This window comes from Monocercomonoides exilis, assembly GCF_001643675.1.
Source record: "Monocercomonoides exilis strain PA203 chromosome Unknown scaffold19-1596985, whole genome shotgun sequence".
Lineage (NCBI taxonomy): Eukaryota > Preaxostyla > Oxymonadida > Polymastigidae > Monocercomonoides > Monocercomonoides exilis.
In genome coordinates this window covers 243,646-263,128 of record NW_027150564.1, presented here as the reverse complement: position 1 = coordinate 263,128, position 19,483 = coordinate 243,646, and the positions used below count along the sequence as shown (strand labels likewise).

At 37.4% G+C, this 19,483-nt stretch overlaps 2 protein-coding genes across 2 annotated transcripts; one reads left to right on the top strand and one right to left on the bottom strand.

Annotated features, from left to right (window-relative positions):
- Positions 1 to 1,702: 1,702 nt before the first annotated feature.
- On the bottom strand, positions 1,703 to 3,148 carry MONOS_3964 (putative Peptidylprolyl isomerase D). Its single transcript, XM_067873998.1, has one exon. It carries the CDS (start codon positions 3,086 to 3,088, stop codon positions 1,886 to 1,888), a length of 1,203 nt encoding a protein of 400 aa, XP_067728354.1. The 5' UTR covers positions 3,089 to 3,148; the 3' UTR covers positions 1,703 to 1,885.
- A 1,857-nt stretch (positions 3,149 to 5,005) lies between these two features.
- Positions 5,006 to 19,429, top strand: MONOS_3965 (Tre-2/Bub2/Cdc16 (TBC) domain-containing protein E; the record flags this gene model as incomplete). Its single annotated transcript, XM_067873999.1, has 2 exons — positions 5,006 to 18,949; positions 19,019 to 19,429. 2 exons carry the CDS (start codon positions 5,006 to 5,008, stop codon positions 19,427 to 19,429), a joined length of 14,355 nt encoding a protein of 4,784 aa, XP_067728353.1.
- Between the last annotated feature and the right edge of the window lie 54 nt (positions 19,430 to 19,483).

The following is a 19,483-nucleotide window of genomic DNA, read 5'->3' as shown; positions in this document are numbered from 1 at the left end:
CTGGCCAATTGCTTTCAAATTGTTAGAAATTGAAATGAAGGCTGCTGTCCAATGAGGCACATCCTTTGCAAGATGTTTACCTTTTTATTCATTTTTGAATTAAAAGAAGTGGTGACGAAGCATTAAAGCGTGCACAAATAGTTGTTGTTCCTTAGGTAAAATTTTTCATTTGCTTTTTTTTTCTGAGTAACGCTTTCAAGTCAATAATACAACCTTGATACGAAGATGCTTCAATTTCTTCCGTCAGATATCTTGTCACATAATCTTGTTTTGAAGAGTAACTGAGCAACTCTTCAAGATCAATGACGAATATCGAAAATTATCTTTTTTGAAGGGGCTTGAACTGGTTGCAACCATTAAATTCATGAATTAGCTAGAAACCATAATGCTATAAAAGATCGTAATCTTGGTTCAAACAAATGAATTGATAATTAATTCTAAAAGCAAAATGAAAAAGAAACTGTTGAACGTGTTCATAAGGATGTCTATTCTATATTGATTTCAGCCATATTTCTCTCAGCACTTGTGTTTCCCTTTTTTCTTTCATTTTCTCAAGATTGCAACATCCTTTAAAACGAATCTAATGGACTCAAAGGTTTTTTCGATCTTTTGATTCCTTCGATCTTGCAATTCGTCCATTCAATTGAAGCGTTCACTGAAATCAATTAATGGCCTTTGAAAAGCTCCCAATTCCAAATTTTGAATTTTTTTTGCAAGATAAACAAAAAATCATATTCTTTGTACTTGCTTCAGTGGAAACAAAAATTGCTCGAAATTAACGATAAAAACTTTAAGATTCATTGGAGAATGAAAGCACAAAAATCGTTCCAATCTATAGCATGTTGGGCATATGATAACTTTACGTAGTCGTTGAAATGTTCACAAAATTTTTTAACATTAATAAAACGTGATTTAATAGAATAAATAAAACCCGTTTTGCATCGAATTTTTGGTTTTTTATCTAACATTTTTTTGAAAAAAAACAATGATATTGTTAAATATTGCGGGAGTTATCAATTTTTGAAAAGATGAAAAAAATGGAAGTTTCGCATTTAGGCTGTGTATTTAATAAAACATATAATACAATGAAAGATATATTAATAAAAATAAAATTAAAAACAAGATTCAATGAAAAATACATTGGAAAAATGAATAGTTTAAATTTTTATTTATGAAAATATAAATATTTAGGGTGTTTTTCAAAAAAAAAAAAAAAGTTGAAAAATGTTTGAAATTTTCTTTAATTTTCGAACCTATTTGTTTTTTGTTTATCATTTAATACGCAACATAAATATTAATATAGATTAAAAACATATTCTCAGCGACTACGTCAAGTTATCATTTGCCGCATGTCGCAGAGTTCCAAATTTCCGATTATATTTGTAAACAATGCATCCAGCTCAGTCATTACAATCATTTTTCATTTTCTTAGAGATACAAAATGAACTCAACTTTCTACAGGTTCAATACTTAACAATTTTTTGCACATTTTCAAATAAAAATCAATTGAAAAGGCTGGGAGCCTTTATGCTATTTGTATGAAATTACTTGTTAGTCAAACAATCCATAAAACGAAATTCAGTATATTCTTTAATAAAAATATGGTTTTTGAATGAATAAAGATATCGATTTATTTTTTGATGTTGTGTACTTTTTTGAAACTCCTCACAAAACCTAGGATCGCAAAGCTCTTGATGCATTCGAAAATTGTGTTAAATTATTTATTTTCCCAAAAATTTCTTTAAACAATCTTGAAAACATTATTATAATAAAATTTGGTTGTAAATAATATTTAAAATTCAAACGAATTGAAGAATAAAAAATATGAATTAAATGCAAGAAAAAATCGAATGGTTGATTGAATTGAAATTTTGTTCAAATAAACTTATTCCTCTTTTGCTTTTTCATCAGAAAGCACCTCTGGCTTGTCTTCATCTTTGTTAGTTTCAATTTGTTGTTCGGTAGATGCATCATTCTTATTTTCTTCAACATTCTTTGCTGATTCTTCTTCATTTTGTGTATGTTCTTCTGGCTTTTTTTCTTCAACAATGACTTTCGCCTTTTCTGCCTGCTTTTCTTCCTCTTCCATTTTCTTCATTTTCTCGAACATATTAGAAAATGCGGATAATTGTTTTGCTTTCTCTTTTTTTTGCATCTCCTTTGTTCGTTCAAGCTCTCCCCTGATCGAAGCACAATTTGGTGTCATTTTGGCCGCATGAGCAAGATCGGCAATTGCAGCATCGTATTCTTTCATCAGGCGTAACCCGCAACCACGCCTAAAGAATGCCTTTGTGCACTCTCCATCAAGACGAAGTGCCTCATCGCAATCGTTAACACATCCATTTCCATCATTCATCTTTAAACAGCAAAGAGCACGATTAAGATATAATGCAAGCATCAAATCATTATGCTGTTTTTTCAATTCTTCTGTCGAACAATACACATATTTGCACATGTTAATTCCTCGTTCATATTGATCTCTTGCCAATGGCCATTGAGATTCTTTAACGAATTCATTTCCTTTCTGTTTTCTTTCCAGACCATATTCCATTTTTTCTTCTGGAGTCTCTGGTTCTTTGTAAAATGAAAACAACTCAATGTTAAATTTAAGTGTTGCATTTGGAGGAATTGTTGGCGGTGATCCACCTGCTCCATATGCATAATCTGGAGCAAGAGTAAAGTCTGCAACTTCACCTATTTTCATTGTTGCAACTCCAATATCCCATCCCTTGATAACGCTTCCTTGACCAAGTTGAAATTCAAACTTATCTCCCCTATCTCGAGATGAATCAAATTTCGTTCCATCGAGAAGTGTTCCAATATAATGAACACTAACTTTCATTCCTTTTTTTGGTGATTCTCCAGAGCCTTCTTTAATAATTTTCTTGATAACTTTTCCTGGATCTTGACTGTAGCAATCAATAGTTCCATCTTCGAGAACTTTTATTTGTGGATCTTCAAGAGAAGAAGCCAAATTTGAATGATCGTGGTGATGATGATCGTGGCCACAACCGCATTCATGTCCTTCGTGCTCGTGTTTGCATTCATGATGGCAATCGCATCCTTCCTTACAATGGCAATCAGACATTTATGAAAATACGATTATTGAGAAAAAACTCAAATATCACAATTTATTGATCTTTTGAATGAGGATTTTTAAGATCAAAATATCAATTTTCAATATTTCCTTGTAAATAAAAAAATAACGAAAATTAATATCCAAATTATAAATAATTCAAGTTTTTGGGCAATTGTTTAATGATTTCAGGAAAAAAAGATACGAACAGAAATTTTAATGAAAGAAAATCCATCTAAAAAAATGAAAAAGATAATAATTATTATTAAAAAGTTCATAGAGGAGGAGAAAACGTCACAATGGACTACAAAGTTTGAACCGTTTTATTGTTATTTTCAAAGGATTTTGCTTAATTCTTTGATAATCAAATATTCAATTATTTTGTAAGAGAACACTAAAAGAAATTAAAAGAATGCTTTCTTCAATTAAAAAGTTATTTAATGCAATGAAATATATTGTCATTGGTAATGCTGTTTTTGAAGGAAATATTATTTATCACCTTTTTCGTACCCTTAACAGTATCTAATGCAAAACAAATGTTCCAATTTATCTTTTGGTGTGAAAATTTTTGCATATTTATTAATTACATATGATAAATATTAATTTAATAAAATTTTACGAATAAACGCATTACTGATTAGATGAGTTTAAGATTTTGCATAAAAGATATCTGCATTCTTGCTTATATTCATTAGTGGACAAAAAATCATTACGAAATTCCAAAGAAAAAAATGGAAAAACAATAAGAGAATTACCTGTGATTGAAATTGGGAATTGTCCAACACTTTCTTCAACTTGGAATTTGTCTTTTGGAATTATTTCTGAATCTTTCCATTTTTCCTCGGATTCTGATTCTGAATTTGTAACACTTTTTTCTGAAAGAAAAACACATCAACAAAATGATTGTTTATGCGATGAAATTAGAAATTTCGACTTGAAGTATAAAGCATTTTTTCATTATTAAAGATTTTATTTTTTTTTTTTGCATTTTTAAGACCGATACAAAATTTTGACACCACAGATAGGTTACTGAACCTTCATTCCCCCAAAAGGGTATTTTTATGCGGGATGGATGGAGTTGGGAAAACAACATTTTTGAAGCATCTTTGTGCAGTTTGTGCTGAGCGAGCGCTTCAATCAGATGAAAATTCAGATTGGTCTCGCATTACGCCTATATACATCCCTTTATTATCTTCGAGCGTTTTTTATTCGTTTAATGAGGAAATTTCATTTGAAGATGTTGTGTTAGAATCTCAAGTGCTTCAAAATGAAGACAAATCAAAACAAGATTTTAAACTTCTTCAGAAATACATTCTTCAACAACTACACTCATTTAATTGCGTGATGTTTATTGATATAGCACCATCGTTTTTCTCTTTTTCATCACAACTTAGTTCGCTTCGTGATTTTACAGATTTATCATCTTCTTCCATAAATGTTGAAAATGCACCAAAATTTTCAGACAGTAATAGCCAGTTGCATTCTGTCGATTCAGCCATGCACGATCATACTGGTCAATCATCGTTCATTTCACAACGGATAACAATTCCTCAATCCCTTTCTCATTACCATTCCACTTTCTCATCCAATCCGTCAATATCGTTGAGCCGTCTTTCATCTCTTCTTGCTCTTTCGAAGTTCTTATCATCTCCTCTTCTTTTGCTACAAAAAAAAGTGATTGTAACCGCTCGTTCTTTTGACTTCTTGTCACTTTTTCGTCGTTGGGAAGAAATCCCTTTCCTCAGTGCAAATAACGAAAGTTTTGCATTTGGAGATTGTCCTTCTTCTGAATCTGAACAAAGTGAAATTAATGATATTTGGATAGAAAAATTAAGACGAAAAGAAGCAGAAAGTGCAATACAAAGAAATGGGTTGTTCATATCTTCGTTCATTAATCCAGAAATATCTAAACATGGATGCCAATCTTCAATGCACAGTGCTTTTAGTAGCGGAAAGGAGAGCCATTTGGACGCAAATTCATTCAGTGAACTACAATCTTCTGTAGAGCCAGGGCATGCTGCTCTGCACAGGCAGCTAGCTGATGAGGGCATCCAGGCACAAAATAAATATGAACCACAACAAGTGAGTTCACCAAGTCACGAATTGCTTTTCAAAAATGATAAGTTCACTAATTCATCTTTGTCATCTAATTCAACTGCAATAGAGTATCCGCCTTCTTTCAAAAATCCAAGCGAAGCATACACTTTTACACCAAATGACAATCTACTAACAGAAGATGTTGACGGTAGCATCGAAGGATTCAGAAACGAAGAAGAAGAAGACGACGAGGATGATGATGGACTTTCACTTTTGAATATTATTAGAGAATCTGCCATTCAATCAATACCCCATTTTCGAAGGGAAAAAATCGCCTCAGCAAAGAGAGGGAGCAAACACCAGCGCCATTCAAAGAACAGAAACGAGGCTGCTGAGCTTCCTCCAAAAGGGACGCCAATAAGCTTCAAAGGAGTGGATTCAGCAGGCGATGAGAAAAGCAAAGGGTTCATCAGAAAAGTGGGCAGAGCTGCTGCTCCAATGGCAATCAGCATGGAAGTGTTTGAAAAATGCCTCTACTCAACGACTGCTAGCTTCTCTACTCCTCTTTCTAATAACATCAAAATAGTAGCTTTTGATTTTGCTTGCGAACAAGATTTTTTTCGTCCGACTTTTGCGCAACCAGAACTTGATGATGCCAATGAAGAAGCAATTTCTATTGATAATCAGAAGCAGCCTGATGTTTTACCACCAGAATTGGAAATATCGCACGAATACTCAGCATCCAACTCTTCTTCATCAGAAAAACACCATTTATCAGCTGATAGTTTTTCCTTTCAGAGCTCTTCTGCTCAAATAGCAGACGTTCCAGTTACTTCGCTTTATTTGTTCTTTCTGCATTCTATCGTGCCTCTCTTCGAATTTGGCATAATTAAGCCACTAACTCTTCCGCAACGTTGCCGTGTTTTGGCAGCAGAACTCGAAAAACTGGTGGATATACCAGAATGTGGTGGTGATGACTTCGAATCAAAAACACAAAGTTACAATAATTCAATCAACCAGAACAAATCGCCTTTATCTTTCAACGAAATTGCCAACAAGTCTCCTTCTGAATTTTTTCTCGATCTATCTGCATCTCTTTTATCTAATCCAGTGATTCGTTCTCTATCAACGCAGCCTGCTTATCTCAAAGCCATTGCCTCGTCATTCCGCTTCTGTAAAGATTCTCTCGTCAAAGAATACAACGTTTGGCTTGAAAAACAAAAACTCATTTCATCAGCTGAAGAATCCTTGGGTGTTTATTTTCAAAGGCAATTTAGACTTCAAGAGAACACAAGCCAAAAAATAGTTAGCAATTGTTCATCTTCAAATAATAAAGAGTCAAATCATCTTTCGTCTGTGTTGTTTCATCCTGAAGCACCTCTTAGGCATGTTCTTCATCCACTTCTTGAATTCTCTCCACTTTTTATCCAGCTCATTTCAATCGATTCTGTCAATTCTATTTTGGAATGTAACAGCGATGGTTGCAGACACAATGGAGCAATAACATTATCATCGACACCTTTCACTTCATCGGGCTTTTCTGATTTCACTTCAGCACATCAAAATGCATTTCGGCATCCTTCTCATCTCACAGGCATTTTGCACCAGCTTTATGGCAGCAATATGCATTCGACTTCCTCAAACTTTCCATTCACTTCATCTCATTTCACACACTCAAGCAGCACATCACCACCAGCACGCAGCACCACATCATCCAATTCATTATCATCTCGCAAACAAGCTCTTATCACCACACCTGCTTTGGAGCTGGATCCGCTCTCGTCAATGACCAGCCAGTCATCTTCTCTGCTTCTTCCAGCAGACTCCGAAGAGTTTCTCGACACTTCATTCAAATATCGCTCTGCCAGCTCTGCTTCTTCGTTCTCTTCCAACAGCTATTCAGACGCCAACAGCTCTGTCTCATCCACTTTGTATCCCAATGACTATTCTCCGTTGGGTGTTCAGCGCTCTTCTTCTGCTTCATTTCCAGACTTGACTTTTCCCAGTCCGTCAGCCGAACAGAAGACAGAAGCCCAACAGCTGTCTCCGTGCCAGCAGATGCTTTTCCACATTTTGGATCAGTTGATACTGTCTCAGTCACCAGTTGTCAATCTTCTCTGTCTGATTGCGCACAGACTGTCATCCTCTTTTTCCACAGACATCGCCACTGAAACAATTGCAGAGATTTGTGTGGGCGACGATGCGCTGATGACAGCGTGGTGCCAGCTGCAGCTGATGATGGACTCACCATCATCTCTTATTGTTCGATCGGTTCCTGCTGAATGTGTGGAAGATGAAGTCGAAAACGAAGATTTTGATAAAGATGAGAATGGAAAATATAATGTAGGATCAAGACATTTCAAACATTCTGTGAAGCATAAAGATCACCTTCACACAAATAATGAAGAGAAATTGATTCGTCATCAGCGAAGGAGAAGTTCATCCTTTCAAATTCGTAGGCCTTCCTCAAAGAAGGCAGTTCCAAATGCTGCAAGTCTTGTGACAGCATCGCTTCTCGAGGCGACATCTGCGCCTTTAACTTTGAAGACACCTGAAGGCAATTCAGCTGTCTTTCCAGTTAAAAACTCATTCACTCGTTCTCGCCAACACTACCCGCCTTTGTTGCATGGCATTCCACCTGAAGCCCAACGCTCTGTTCAGAAGAAGAATGGCTGGTATTCTGTTATTTACGCACCTCTCAATTTGCACAGATTGTATCCTCCACATGACTCATTCAAAAGATGTACGCAAATGCACGACTTTGCTGCTCATGAGGAAATCTCAAACACAACAAAAAATGCCACAGTAAAATTTGAGGTGAATGTTGAAGACAAGACAGAACAAGATTTGAGGCGATCAATTTTGAAAGGAGAAGCAAAAATTGCTCGTTTTGTTAAATGGAAACTCTTGAATTTTGGAAAGCAGCTGGCATCATTGTATGCAGAAGATAACAAAAACGGGTCAAATTTCCAGGTAGAAAGTACAATTGCAACAACAAAGCCAGACGAAAAACAAAGAACGGAAAAAGAACTGCAAAAAACGGCGAACAAGATGCATCAGAAGAAAAACAATTCATCACAATCAAATGAAAAAATGCAATTAAAACTTATTAAAAAACGGCTGCACTCGCTTGCCCGTATCATTTATTTGCCTTCGGCTGATGAAGATGACAGAACATTATCAAGCTATTTTGCCGACGATGATGCGGAAGATTTTCCACGTATTTCTTCAAAGAAGAAATTAAGAGCCAGCTTTTCTGCATCTTCCATCGATTTATCAATAAGGGATGAAATGAGCGAAGCATATTCTGTGGCAAATGATTCATCCGATGATGGTTATTCTTTGTCTTTTGAAAGAGAACAAGGCAACGATGTTTCAACCTCTGACGCAAAAACAGGCTCAACAATTAAACCTGCTGATGACAATCAGTTTTTGACTTCTCGTTATTCATCGCCTTTGAAGCTGTCTTATAAACCGACTAATCGCCAACAAACATCAGAAGTTAAAGACTTTGAAGATGATTGCAATTCTCAAGAAGTCCAAGCAGACGATGCAAAGAAAAATCTGTCAGCAACTTTTTTAAGTCCGCCAACTCTCTTACTATCCTCTGCAAATCAGGAAGATGCATCAGTCAACAACACTGAAAGCACGCCAAAAGAGTTAACCGATGTGAAGAAGACAAACAAAGGAAATGCAATTCAAAGTTCTTTGGGTGATTCCACCGCTTCAAGTGCAATGAGCATCCGCTCAACTTGCTCGTCATACTCATCCTCACTCAACTGCTCTTGCTCTTCAATGGAAGAGTCTGATGGGCACTCCATTTATTCACCTCAAACATCTCCTTTTTGGCCTGAAGGTGCTGATGCTTCAAAAGTCGAATACAAAAAAGTTGAAGAGAACAAACACAGCACACCCAAATCGAAAGTCATGCGAATTCCTTGCGACTCTTCCGATTCTTCTGTGGAAGAGACGTTTAGCTGCGATTCTCAAACAATACCAGGCAAAGAAAGCTCTTCTGACGGTTTTTGTGATGATGCTGCAACCGAGACTGGTTCTTTTGAACGAAAAACAGAACCACCTCCACCGCCGCTCCCTTATTTCCCAGAGCTTCTTCAACAGATTCTTCAGCTTCCGAACTTGGTCACTTATTTGGACTCTAAAAAATTTGAAAAGGACAAAACAAAAGAATCTCTTATGTATTCATCAGTTTCGAACGTGAATGAAAATGACAATGAAAAAAGAGACTCATCTTCAGTCAGTAACTTGTCATTCTTTGATCTTCTTCATTCTTCTGCCTGTCCGCCTTATGTCTATCGCTTCTCAAACATCGCAATACAAGAGCTTTTCACCTCACTTTTCGAACTTCGAAGATTTTTTCGCGCAGCAACTGATCATCTTAGCGAGCAACTGGATGAACTTCAACCAAATCAATTTTCGCAATCTTCCAATCAAACAAACAAAACTGAACAGAAAAAGCAGCAATATTCAGCAGCTTTTATTAGTAATGCATCTGTTTCAAAGGATTCCACTTCTAATTCTAGAAGTAATTCTTTCACACAGCTATCTTCAGACAATTCTTTGCTTCCTGTTGATTTTTTCCCATCCTCTTCTTTTTCGTCTTCTTCATTTGAATTTCAAAACTTGTCTAATCCAGCCCAATCAAATAAAAAAATCAGTTTTAAACCGCTTAATAATTCGTTTCATGAAGCATCTGCTTTTGCACAACCATCTTCATCCTGTTCAATACCAAAGTCCTATGCACATCAACTGGATTATCAAAATTCTTTGAGAACTGGACTTCTCTCAACTTCTCTTCTTCGTTCACCATCTCGGTGGCTTCATCCTGTGCTTTCTCCTTCTTTGACAACCATCCTCTTCCTGCTTCCTCCGTCTTCTCTGCCCATTTATTTCAGTTTTGTCTTCAAAAAGATCGACCAGCAGCTGACTGCCTCATTCTCATCAATGAGCTATTCAAGCCCACAGGTTCCTCAATATTCTCTTCTCCTGTCATCCTCACGGTATCACCCTCACATTCTGACTCAGATTTTCTTTTCGTTTGCACTCTCGCTTTATGCAGCTGGATGCGTCAGGACGGATTTACTGAAGTTCCTGTGTGATGCAATCAAAGGCAAAAGAGGGAAAGAGGGGATAATTGAAACAATGCTGCATCCGTATTTTCCATTCCGGAGCGTGGAACTGCTAAAAGTTAGATTGACGTGTGGACATTTCGAAAAGTATCACAAGTCACAATTCAGCATGATGAAAAGTGAAAATGATGAGGCTTCAAAAGATCTCAGTGCAATAAGCAATGGAAGAGATGCCTCAGCAGATTTCAGAGAAAAATGGCTTGAGACGGTTGTAGAAAGCGGAGTCAGAAGATTCCAAGATGTATTTTTGAAAGAGCGGAAAACGAAGTTCCAGCTGCAAATGGCTCTTAAAACTACGCTGAAGTCGATGAGTCGCTATATCATATCTGAACTGCAGAAGGAGCAGCAAAACAGACAGACGTCACACTTCAGTCATCTGATTATCCGCTCTACTGGCAGTACTTCACCACAAGAACAATCAGGCAGTTATCTGCCAAGCATGGAATACTCCTCTTTTCTTTCAGCATCCTCATTCACGCGCCGCTATGCACCTCATCCATTCCTTCCTCAGTGCGATTCCGACTCATTCTGCATCGAAGGCGACGATATTGTGTCTGCTTCGATGATAGCTGACGATGATTCGCTATTTGGAAAGGATGATTTGGGTAGTGGCTCGACCGGTTCATCATTGTTTGAGCAGCTCAGACGAAAAGACGAAGATTTTGAAGCCGAAGACGAGGCAGAAAATCTTTCAATTTTCTCGCCAAAATCTTCGTCCACCTCTGATTCGATTAAGATTTTAGTATTTGGACATTTTTTGCCAACTGACAAGCAACTTGTTGCATCAAAGCTCGATTTGCCATCAAACGCTGCAAAGCTGGAAGAATCTTTTGCACAGCACTTATCGTCGCGATCAAGATCAGCCTCTTTTCAAACCAAATCTTCAGTGGCAAAGATAAACAATGAGCCAAAGGATTTGTTGGATCTGATGGACATTTTGCAAATCAAAGTGAAGAATGAAAAGAGCGGCACATCCAATCTTCATCGATCATATATTTCTGGTTCTGAAACGGAATCCCCGTCGATTTCTTCGCATCATATTCAGACGAGTAACAACGCTTCGAATGACTCAGTCGTTGCTTTTAATCCACTTCAACAGAAAACAAGAGCTGCATCTTCATTACAATCGGAGGGCTTGCCTGTTTCATCATCAAAGCAAGAACAACCAAAGAATCAGAAGAGCACTCATAACAGTAAATGTATTCCTCTTTCTTCTTGCTTTAGCCAAAAAAGTCCCATTCATTCGTCTCTTCTTTTGATGAATGATTGTTCACATGCAATCAAATTGATGTGGGATAGAAATCTGCTTCCTTTCTGCGATGTTGTATCGTTCTTTCATTCTCTTTCGAATTTATCCACAGCTTCCCAATATATCATCCACTTTGTGTTAAATTCAGCCATTCATCATCCTCTTCTTTCTTTTTTATGCTCATCTTATTTGTCAGAATTACTTTCATCTCCATCTTCCACCACATCTCAAGCCACTCTTTCTCATATTCGAGTCATTCTGCCTTCTTCGCCAACTTATCTTTCTCTTCGAATGATGGCTGGATTGTGCCTCTGTTCAATTCCTTTGACTTCTGAAAGTGCCGTGCGTGTGATCCTTCACTCTGCAACTCCACGTGTAACCCCAAAACTCATTTCTACACCCCAATCACCTTCGCCTATAAACAGGCCAATTTCGCCTCTTCAATCCGCCACCAAGCACAGTCAGATGGCCACTCCACAGCAATCTGGAAGAAATCGCAGCGCTTCAGTGATGATGCCAAGGAAAAGAGCAAGTGCACTTGATTCACCTTTTCCAAAGCCCAAGCAGATTAACATCCCATTTCTCATCACGGAAGAAGCTTTCTTTGATGAAAAAGACGAATCAGATCCAGTTCAAAGCGCACAGTCAGACAACCCCTTTTCATTTCTGTCAACTTTTGAATTGCTTTCTTTGTCTGTGTCATTTGTCCCTGCTTCGTCCTCATCATCGATTCATCCATTTATGCATTTTTCAGAGCAACGACTTCCTCAGCTGCTTTCTGTTGAGTTTGCACAAACGCCACTATCAGAAAGGGGATCAAATAGAAGCCTTTCTATTCCAACTCCATTTCTTTTCCTGGCTTTGTCTCATGAACCAAAATCACGTATTGTTTCTGTTGATGTGCCTGCTCAGTCAAGTCCTTCATTTACAAGTACATTTTTGCAGATAATTTCTTATTGTGCTCTCACAAAAGTTATTGTCAACGGGTGTATCAATGCATGCATCAAGAACAAGAATAGGTGCTCGTCAAAAGAGTTCAAAAATGCAACAGTTAAAAAAGAATCAAAGGCGCCATCACTTTATCATGTTTTCAATTCCCCATTGCCGATGGATATTTATCGCAGTTCATTTAACGAGATCTGTAATAAGCCCTCTTCTCTTTTGCCTTCTGAATTACTCACGGCAGTGATGCTGGATAACGGAAAGATGAATGCATTGAGTGATGTTGTTTTCAGTGGATTAGGCTCTCAGAATTATTTTTGCACTCAAAACAATTCATTTATTGATTCTCAATCATTGAGTTGCAACACTGATGAAGTTTCGCAATATCTTAATGAACAACCTTCTTTTGTCGCGTTTGTTTCGCTCACCATTAATCATCTTTATTCAAACAATCCTCTTTTTATTTGGAGAGCGTGTAGCGCAATCGCCTACATATCTCCCTTTATTTCATGGCACTATCTTCCATTGATTCTTTCTCGTTTGTTTGTGCTGTGCGCACATCCAAATATTCATTCCCGCTTAACTTGGTGGAGCGAAAATGAGAAGGGGCGAATTCAGGTGAAGCTTCAACAGAATACTTCAAAGAAAGACGAAGTTCAATCTTCCTCATTCAGTGATAAAAGAGATTCTACAACCTTCACCTGCGGAAAAATGGAGGAAGACCAAAAAGATGCACATATACTCCAAGCACCAAGAATTCTTTATCATTCTTCTCAAAGGTTGGATCAACAACAGCCTGTGCAATCACAACTTAATTCATCAAAACAAAGGATGAGTTCTCTTCCAGCTGTTAGCTACATAACCATAGCCAACGCTATTAATGCCATTCAAAGCATTCTTTTGAGCCATCCTGCATTTATTGGATATTATGATATTATTGCCAAGCTTAATGAAAACGTTACAAAATCTTACGAATTTGCAGATTCGATGCAAATACGCGATGAAACAGAAGAAAAGCAAGGAAGATATATCATTTCTGTTCCTTATTGTTTTGTTCAATCAAACCTTTTCATTCTTTCGCAGATATTCTCAAATAACACAACTCCTCAATCTTCTGTGAAAGATTCCAAAATCTATTTTGGAGAATTTGGAGTTGTGGATCAAGCAAGTTCACAGTCAAATCCATTTTTCACGATGATGACTCGAAATTATGTGCTTCGCGAGCTTCATAATCTTTCTGATCCTTTGTTCATGCACAAAAAGAAATACCCTGCTTCTCCTTCTGCATCCCCCTCTCCCTCATGGAATGTGATAAATTCAGTTTCACCAACTTTTTCATCACCAGCAACATCAAACTCGCCACTGATGAATCAATCTATTTCGCAAGATGCATCTCAATTTACTTCACTGCCTCCATTATCTCCTGTTGGATTTGCTCAATCAAACAAGAATCAGCAATCAGCATTTCCTGTTCCATCGTCGTTGGATGCTCTTCTTTTGGTTAGCTCTCTCATCTCTGTTGCTGCTTCTTGGATTGCAGACGATTCTTCACCAGAACAACTTCTTGTTGTGTGCGTAACAGTCTTACGATCTTTCCAATGCAAATACCTTTTAACATCTTTTGCACATACTTTGTGCTCCAGGCTTGAACGCAGTTTGAACTGGAGGATAATGTTTACCAGTGCAGATTCAGAAAAGATTTTACAACCTTCTTTGAATACTGATCATTTCTTTCAATATTCAAAACCATCTTCTTCTAATAAGGTTTCTTGTTCTCCATCTCCGAATATATCACCACAACTTTGCCCTTCTCCGCCTTTGATAGGGTCGCATCTTCCGCGTATTGCCCTACCAAGAAGTGTTTTCAGCTCCCAATCAAATGTCACTTCTGAACAAAGTCAACAGACATCTTCTGCTCTATCAGATCGAACTGACATCAAAGTGACTGCAAGCAAAGGTAATTCTTCTGATTTTGCATCTGTACCAACTCTTCGCAGTACGTCTCTTGAGTATTCATCAACACCACCTCCGTTTTCGTCAGTTGCTGCAATATGTCTTCAACTTCGTCTTTTGTCTGCTTTGGGAGTTATGGACGTGACTGTCTCACAAACAGTTGTTCACTTTCTGAACTGGGCAAAAAGTGCGTTTCCAAAAACAGATGGAGAATTAGTGACATATTGCAATCAGAAAAATGATTCAAGTTATGGCAATTTATCTGAGTATTTTAATGAGGATACAGAAGGTTATATTTATAAAAAACAAGAGCACAACAATTCCAAACTTCGAGATTTACTCGAAACAGAAGATATCGAAATATACGAGATCCTGTCAGAAGCATCAAAGCAGCAAACATATTTCTCAAATGATAAGAGTCAGAGACAGAAGGATAATTCGCTAACTCCAAAAATAAGTCCTCAAAACCTACTTACACCACCTCAACCAGACTTGTCCCGAACAACTAATTCTCCTCTCATTCAATCAGTCAGTTCTTTTTCAACATCTCCAGAATCTGCCTTTTCAACAAGCCAAAGTGAACCATCAAATGATTCAATGGATGAAATTGTGTCTGCCATTGGAGAACTTACTCTGATGAGAGGAGATCCATCTTTTGAGTATGTGTCGCCAGAAGAAGTAGAAGAAGAAAAAGAGAATGCTGAAGCTATTCAACGTGCGGAAGAACTTGATCGGTTGCTACTCAAAGCTTGGAATGACGAGCATGGAGCTGTGAATAACGCAACTTTTTGGTGTCAAAATAGTTGCAATTCTTGTATCAGCTGCTTCACCGAAAAGCATCAAACCATTTCTCAGTCAATGGGATTAAATCGATATCCGTTTTCATCATTTGTTGACCAAACTTATCAACTTCAACGCGTTGATTCGCTTGATGGGCTCACTCGAAGATTTTCTCTTCCTGCATTTTTCTCAAGAATGGCATCTGCTTCTATTCCATCTGGAAGCCCAATGAATCAAACATTGCTTCCTTTTGGCGTAAAACAAGGATCAGAAAGAATCATAAGAAAAGCGAAGAATGATGTTATTCCTAGAGCTGCACAACCTCAGTCATCATCTTCTTGGAAATCTCAGAATTCAAGTTTTCAATCAAAAGAGACACAACTTCTGCTCATAAACGAAAAGGAAAAGAGCATCCCAGAATCAATGTCACCACTTTTTTGCAATCCATCCTTTTGTTTGTGCTGTTCAAGCCCTCCTTCTCCATTTCCTTTCTGTTTCGAGCATCCTTCAGAACAGTTTATCGGTTGCAATCACAAGTTTTCAGATGGCCTTCATTCAGATACCAAAACAGATAACTGTTCTTCTCCATTTTCATTGCACGTTGTTGATGATGGACTGTTCCAAGACTCAGATAACGCTTGGAGCTGCCAACATAACATTTCTCATCTTCCTTCGCTACGCACAGAAATTGAAAGGATATCAGTCGAAACTCAACTCACAGCTACTAGTCTTGTTGAAAGCTCACTTAGAAAGCGGAATGCTTCTCTTTCTGCTTCTGGTTCTCACACAGATGCCGAAGAATGCGTTTTTCATATAGTAAAGTCATTATCATCCTGTGCATCGCTTTCATCTTTAACGCTGCAATTTAATGCGTTTCGCTGCCTGTGTAACATTTCCCCTTACAGATCAACAATAACTATTAATGAAGTGATGTCGTTGCTTTATTCGAGTTGCCAAAACTATCGATTTATCGTTGCAACTGAAGTTATAAGATTTCTTCCATTTTTGGGTCTTAACAGAGAATATCCTGTAACTCCCTTGACAGAAGATCAAGCAAACACTTTATTTCAAGAACAATCTGACTCGACTAACAAAAAACGATCTTCTTATTTGAAATCTTTGGCTTCTTTTTCGCCTCAGCAACACAACTGTGCTACTCTAATGTATCAACTTCTAACAATGATGAAAGAACTTCCAATCTTTGATAACAATCTAACAGAGTTTAACAGATTGAATGAAGCACTAATACGCTCTGCCAATGCTCCATCTTCAACCACTACTCCAACCATTTCTCTTACATCAGCCTTACCTGATGTCTCTCTTTTAAATAAGAATACAACAAAATGGGAAAATACGACAACATTTCCTTTGGATCCAACTCAATCAGTATTGTTCACGATCACCTCTGAATGGAAGAAATTCATCCAAACTGCTATTGAAACAACTCTCATTTTAATGATCGGGGTCATTTCACCGCATGCAATGAGATTTGTTCTTGGCACATCTTCTTTTGATGCTGATGATGAAAAGTCAGCAAGCATTACATACAATAAAGATGCACAAAATCTTTTCGACAATTTGTTAAGCAGGTTTTCCAACAGCTCTTTGTCATCCAGGCTTATTTATCTTTTGAGATCTCAACAACAATTTAAGAGACACTTGTTGTGGATTTCATCCAATGAGAAGGGATCTTTAAAGAAGGATGTTGTTGAATTAAGAGAAAATGATTATCAGCCATTGTATATTTCTTTGTCCACTGCGTCTCTAGATCTTCCTTTTCTATCTTTGCTATGCTCCACACTACTGCCTTATCTGAATTGCAAGAATGTTGACATTATCAATTCAACTTGCTCTGTTCTTGGTGCGCTATCAATACTGACTTCTGCAAAATATCTTTCATCAATAGTTTTTGGCGTATTGTTTGGTGATTCATTTTCAATCGAGGCAAAATTGAAGGTTTCGCTTACAATTCATGCTTTACAACTGATGGACATAACAAACTTAATTGATTTTTCTGAAAATGAGGATATAAAACCTCCTGAAATTTGCCTCACAAAAGATATTTCTCCCAAACAATATGTTTCTTCGGAGATGAAAGTGTTTTCTTTGACAATGATTGCTCAGCCCATCATTGATCAACTCACAGCTCTTCATGAACTTGTAGCATTACTGAAAGAATATTCATCAAATTTTGAATTTAGCAAATTAATAGTAATGTTGATTAACGATCTCTTATGTTCTCCATTTGCATTTTATCCTTTGAAGCATTCCTTTGTGAGAGATAATAACACATATTTGCTTCAGTCTTCTCTATGCAGCAATAAACAATCAGAGAAGCATGCTTCAATTGAACAAATTCATCTTCATGAATGTGCACTTCCCCAATCAATTATTGATGCTATTGTGATTCTTATTGATTCTCTAAATGTATTACAAAGCCTCACTTTTCCTGTCTTCTCTCAGTTTTTGCACCAGCAGCTCACCATCTATCCTCATTTCTCTCTTCCTTTCAGCCTTTCAGCTGCTATTCAGCGAGTGTTGCAGTCATCAGTGGATGAGTCTCATGAGTTTCAGGTTGTAACCTCGGCTGATTCACAAAGCCGCTTTCACTCGATGACATCTCATTCATCATCACGAAAAGAGATTCCTCTTGTTCAACTTTCAACGTCTCTTTTGAATCTGCTTCCTTCATTTGCTGAGATGGCAACAGTGTTCGCACAAACGCCTCTTTTTGAAGCCTCTGATTCAATGCGCTTGACTACTACGCAAGTGTTGCCTGTTGTCAGCACACTCTCTTATTCAGACATTCAGCTGCCTCTTAACTTCATCTCTGAGTCACGTAAGACGTCAGTGAATAAAAAAGTTCGTGCTGTTGAAGCCAAAGAGGAAAGTAGCAAAAATGAAAAAAAGTCCCCAACGTTGTATGTCCATTCGCGAATTAGTCATCAACAGCACATGGCTCTTTGGCTTCAACAAATTCCAAACACACTGCAACTTAATTGGGCTACACTTCATTCAGATCTGAAAAACATAATTGAAGTGATGAAAGAATCTCAACGTTGCGACATTTGCAAAGAAGTGACTTCCAGAGATGGATGTGCAAAGCAAGCCGATGAAACAGCAATAACTTGTTCATCTGAAGAAATTGTCCCCTCACGGACAGCATTTAACAATGAAAAAAACACACTCATTTGCCAAGCATTGCCATGCTTATCTCAGACCAATGATTTTGTCGAATTTCACAATGACGATGGCTTTGCACTAATTGAAGAAAAATCTTTGCAATTTGATTCAAAGAAAGAGAATTCAGAAAGTTTGGATGACTTGTTTTCATCAAATGAGAATGATCCAATCCAGTCTCTTTCACAGCCAATTTCATTTTCTGAGCAGAACGCCTACAAATCTCCAAATCTTCTGCTTTCACAAACCCCCTCTCCTGCAATAATCCGTTCATTCTCAATCATTGACATGGATATATCAAGAACCTCTCTCTTTTCTTCTCTTAACCCTGACATTTCTGTTGACACGGACACAGTCCGTCTTCTCCTCCAGCTGTTCACTGTGCGCTGCCCATCCATTCCATTCCTTCAGGGAATGAGTTACCTTGCTGCTCTGTTTTCTGTTGGCGGAGACCTCTTCTCTTCTTATTCTCTTTTGTGTAATTTGATCTCTTCGCCTTTCTTTGTGTCGCTTTTTACAATGAATTCGGAATTTTTAATCAAACTTGACCTCTACTTCCTGCATCTACTTTCAAAAGCAAAACACGTTTGCTCTTCTAATTTTGACCAGTTTTATTTTTAAATTTTCATGTTTATTTATTGAATGTATTTTTAGCCCATGCTTCAACTTTTAGCCTCACTCTTCACTGCAAAGGAGATTCAATTGGACTTTGTTCACACATGGTTCATATCCTTGTTCGCTCAATCGTTCAATGTTGAGATATCGATAATTGTTATGGATCATTTGCTCCCAGACGATCCAACTTTCCTTTTTCGGGCTGCTCTGTCTCTTCTAATACAGATTTTGCGAAACCACAACATACAAATTGATCAGAGCACCTCTGCAAAGCAAGCTAAACGCATTCGAGCAGAGGCGGCAGAATCCATTAATGAAGCATTGCGCGGAAAACGCTCTCATCATATTAATATTTCCCCGTCTGAGTTTTTGAAAACTGTTTATGAAATGGATGTGGAAGATAAAGCGTTATTTTGGAAGTTTTGGAATTCTATTTACGCAAGTAAATGATTATTATAAATGAATAATTTTCCGTTTTGTACTATTATGTTTGTGTAATATGTT

Bases quoted from the DNA above. Each gene is read 5' to 3' on its own strand.
- MONOS_3964 (XM_067873998.1), bottom strand. From the start codon at position 3,088: ATGTCTGATTGCCATTGTAAGGAAGGATGCGATTGCCATCATGAATGC.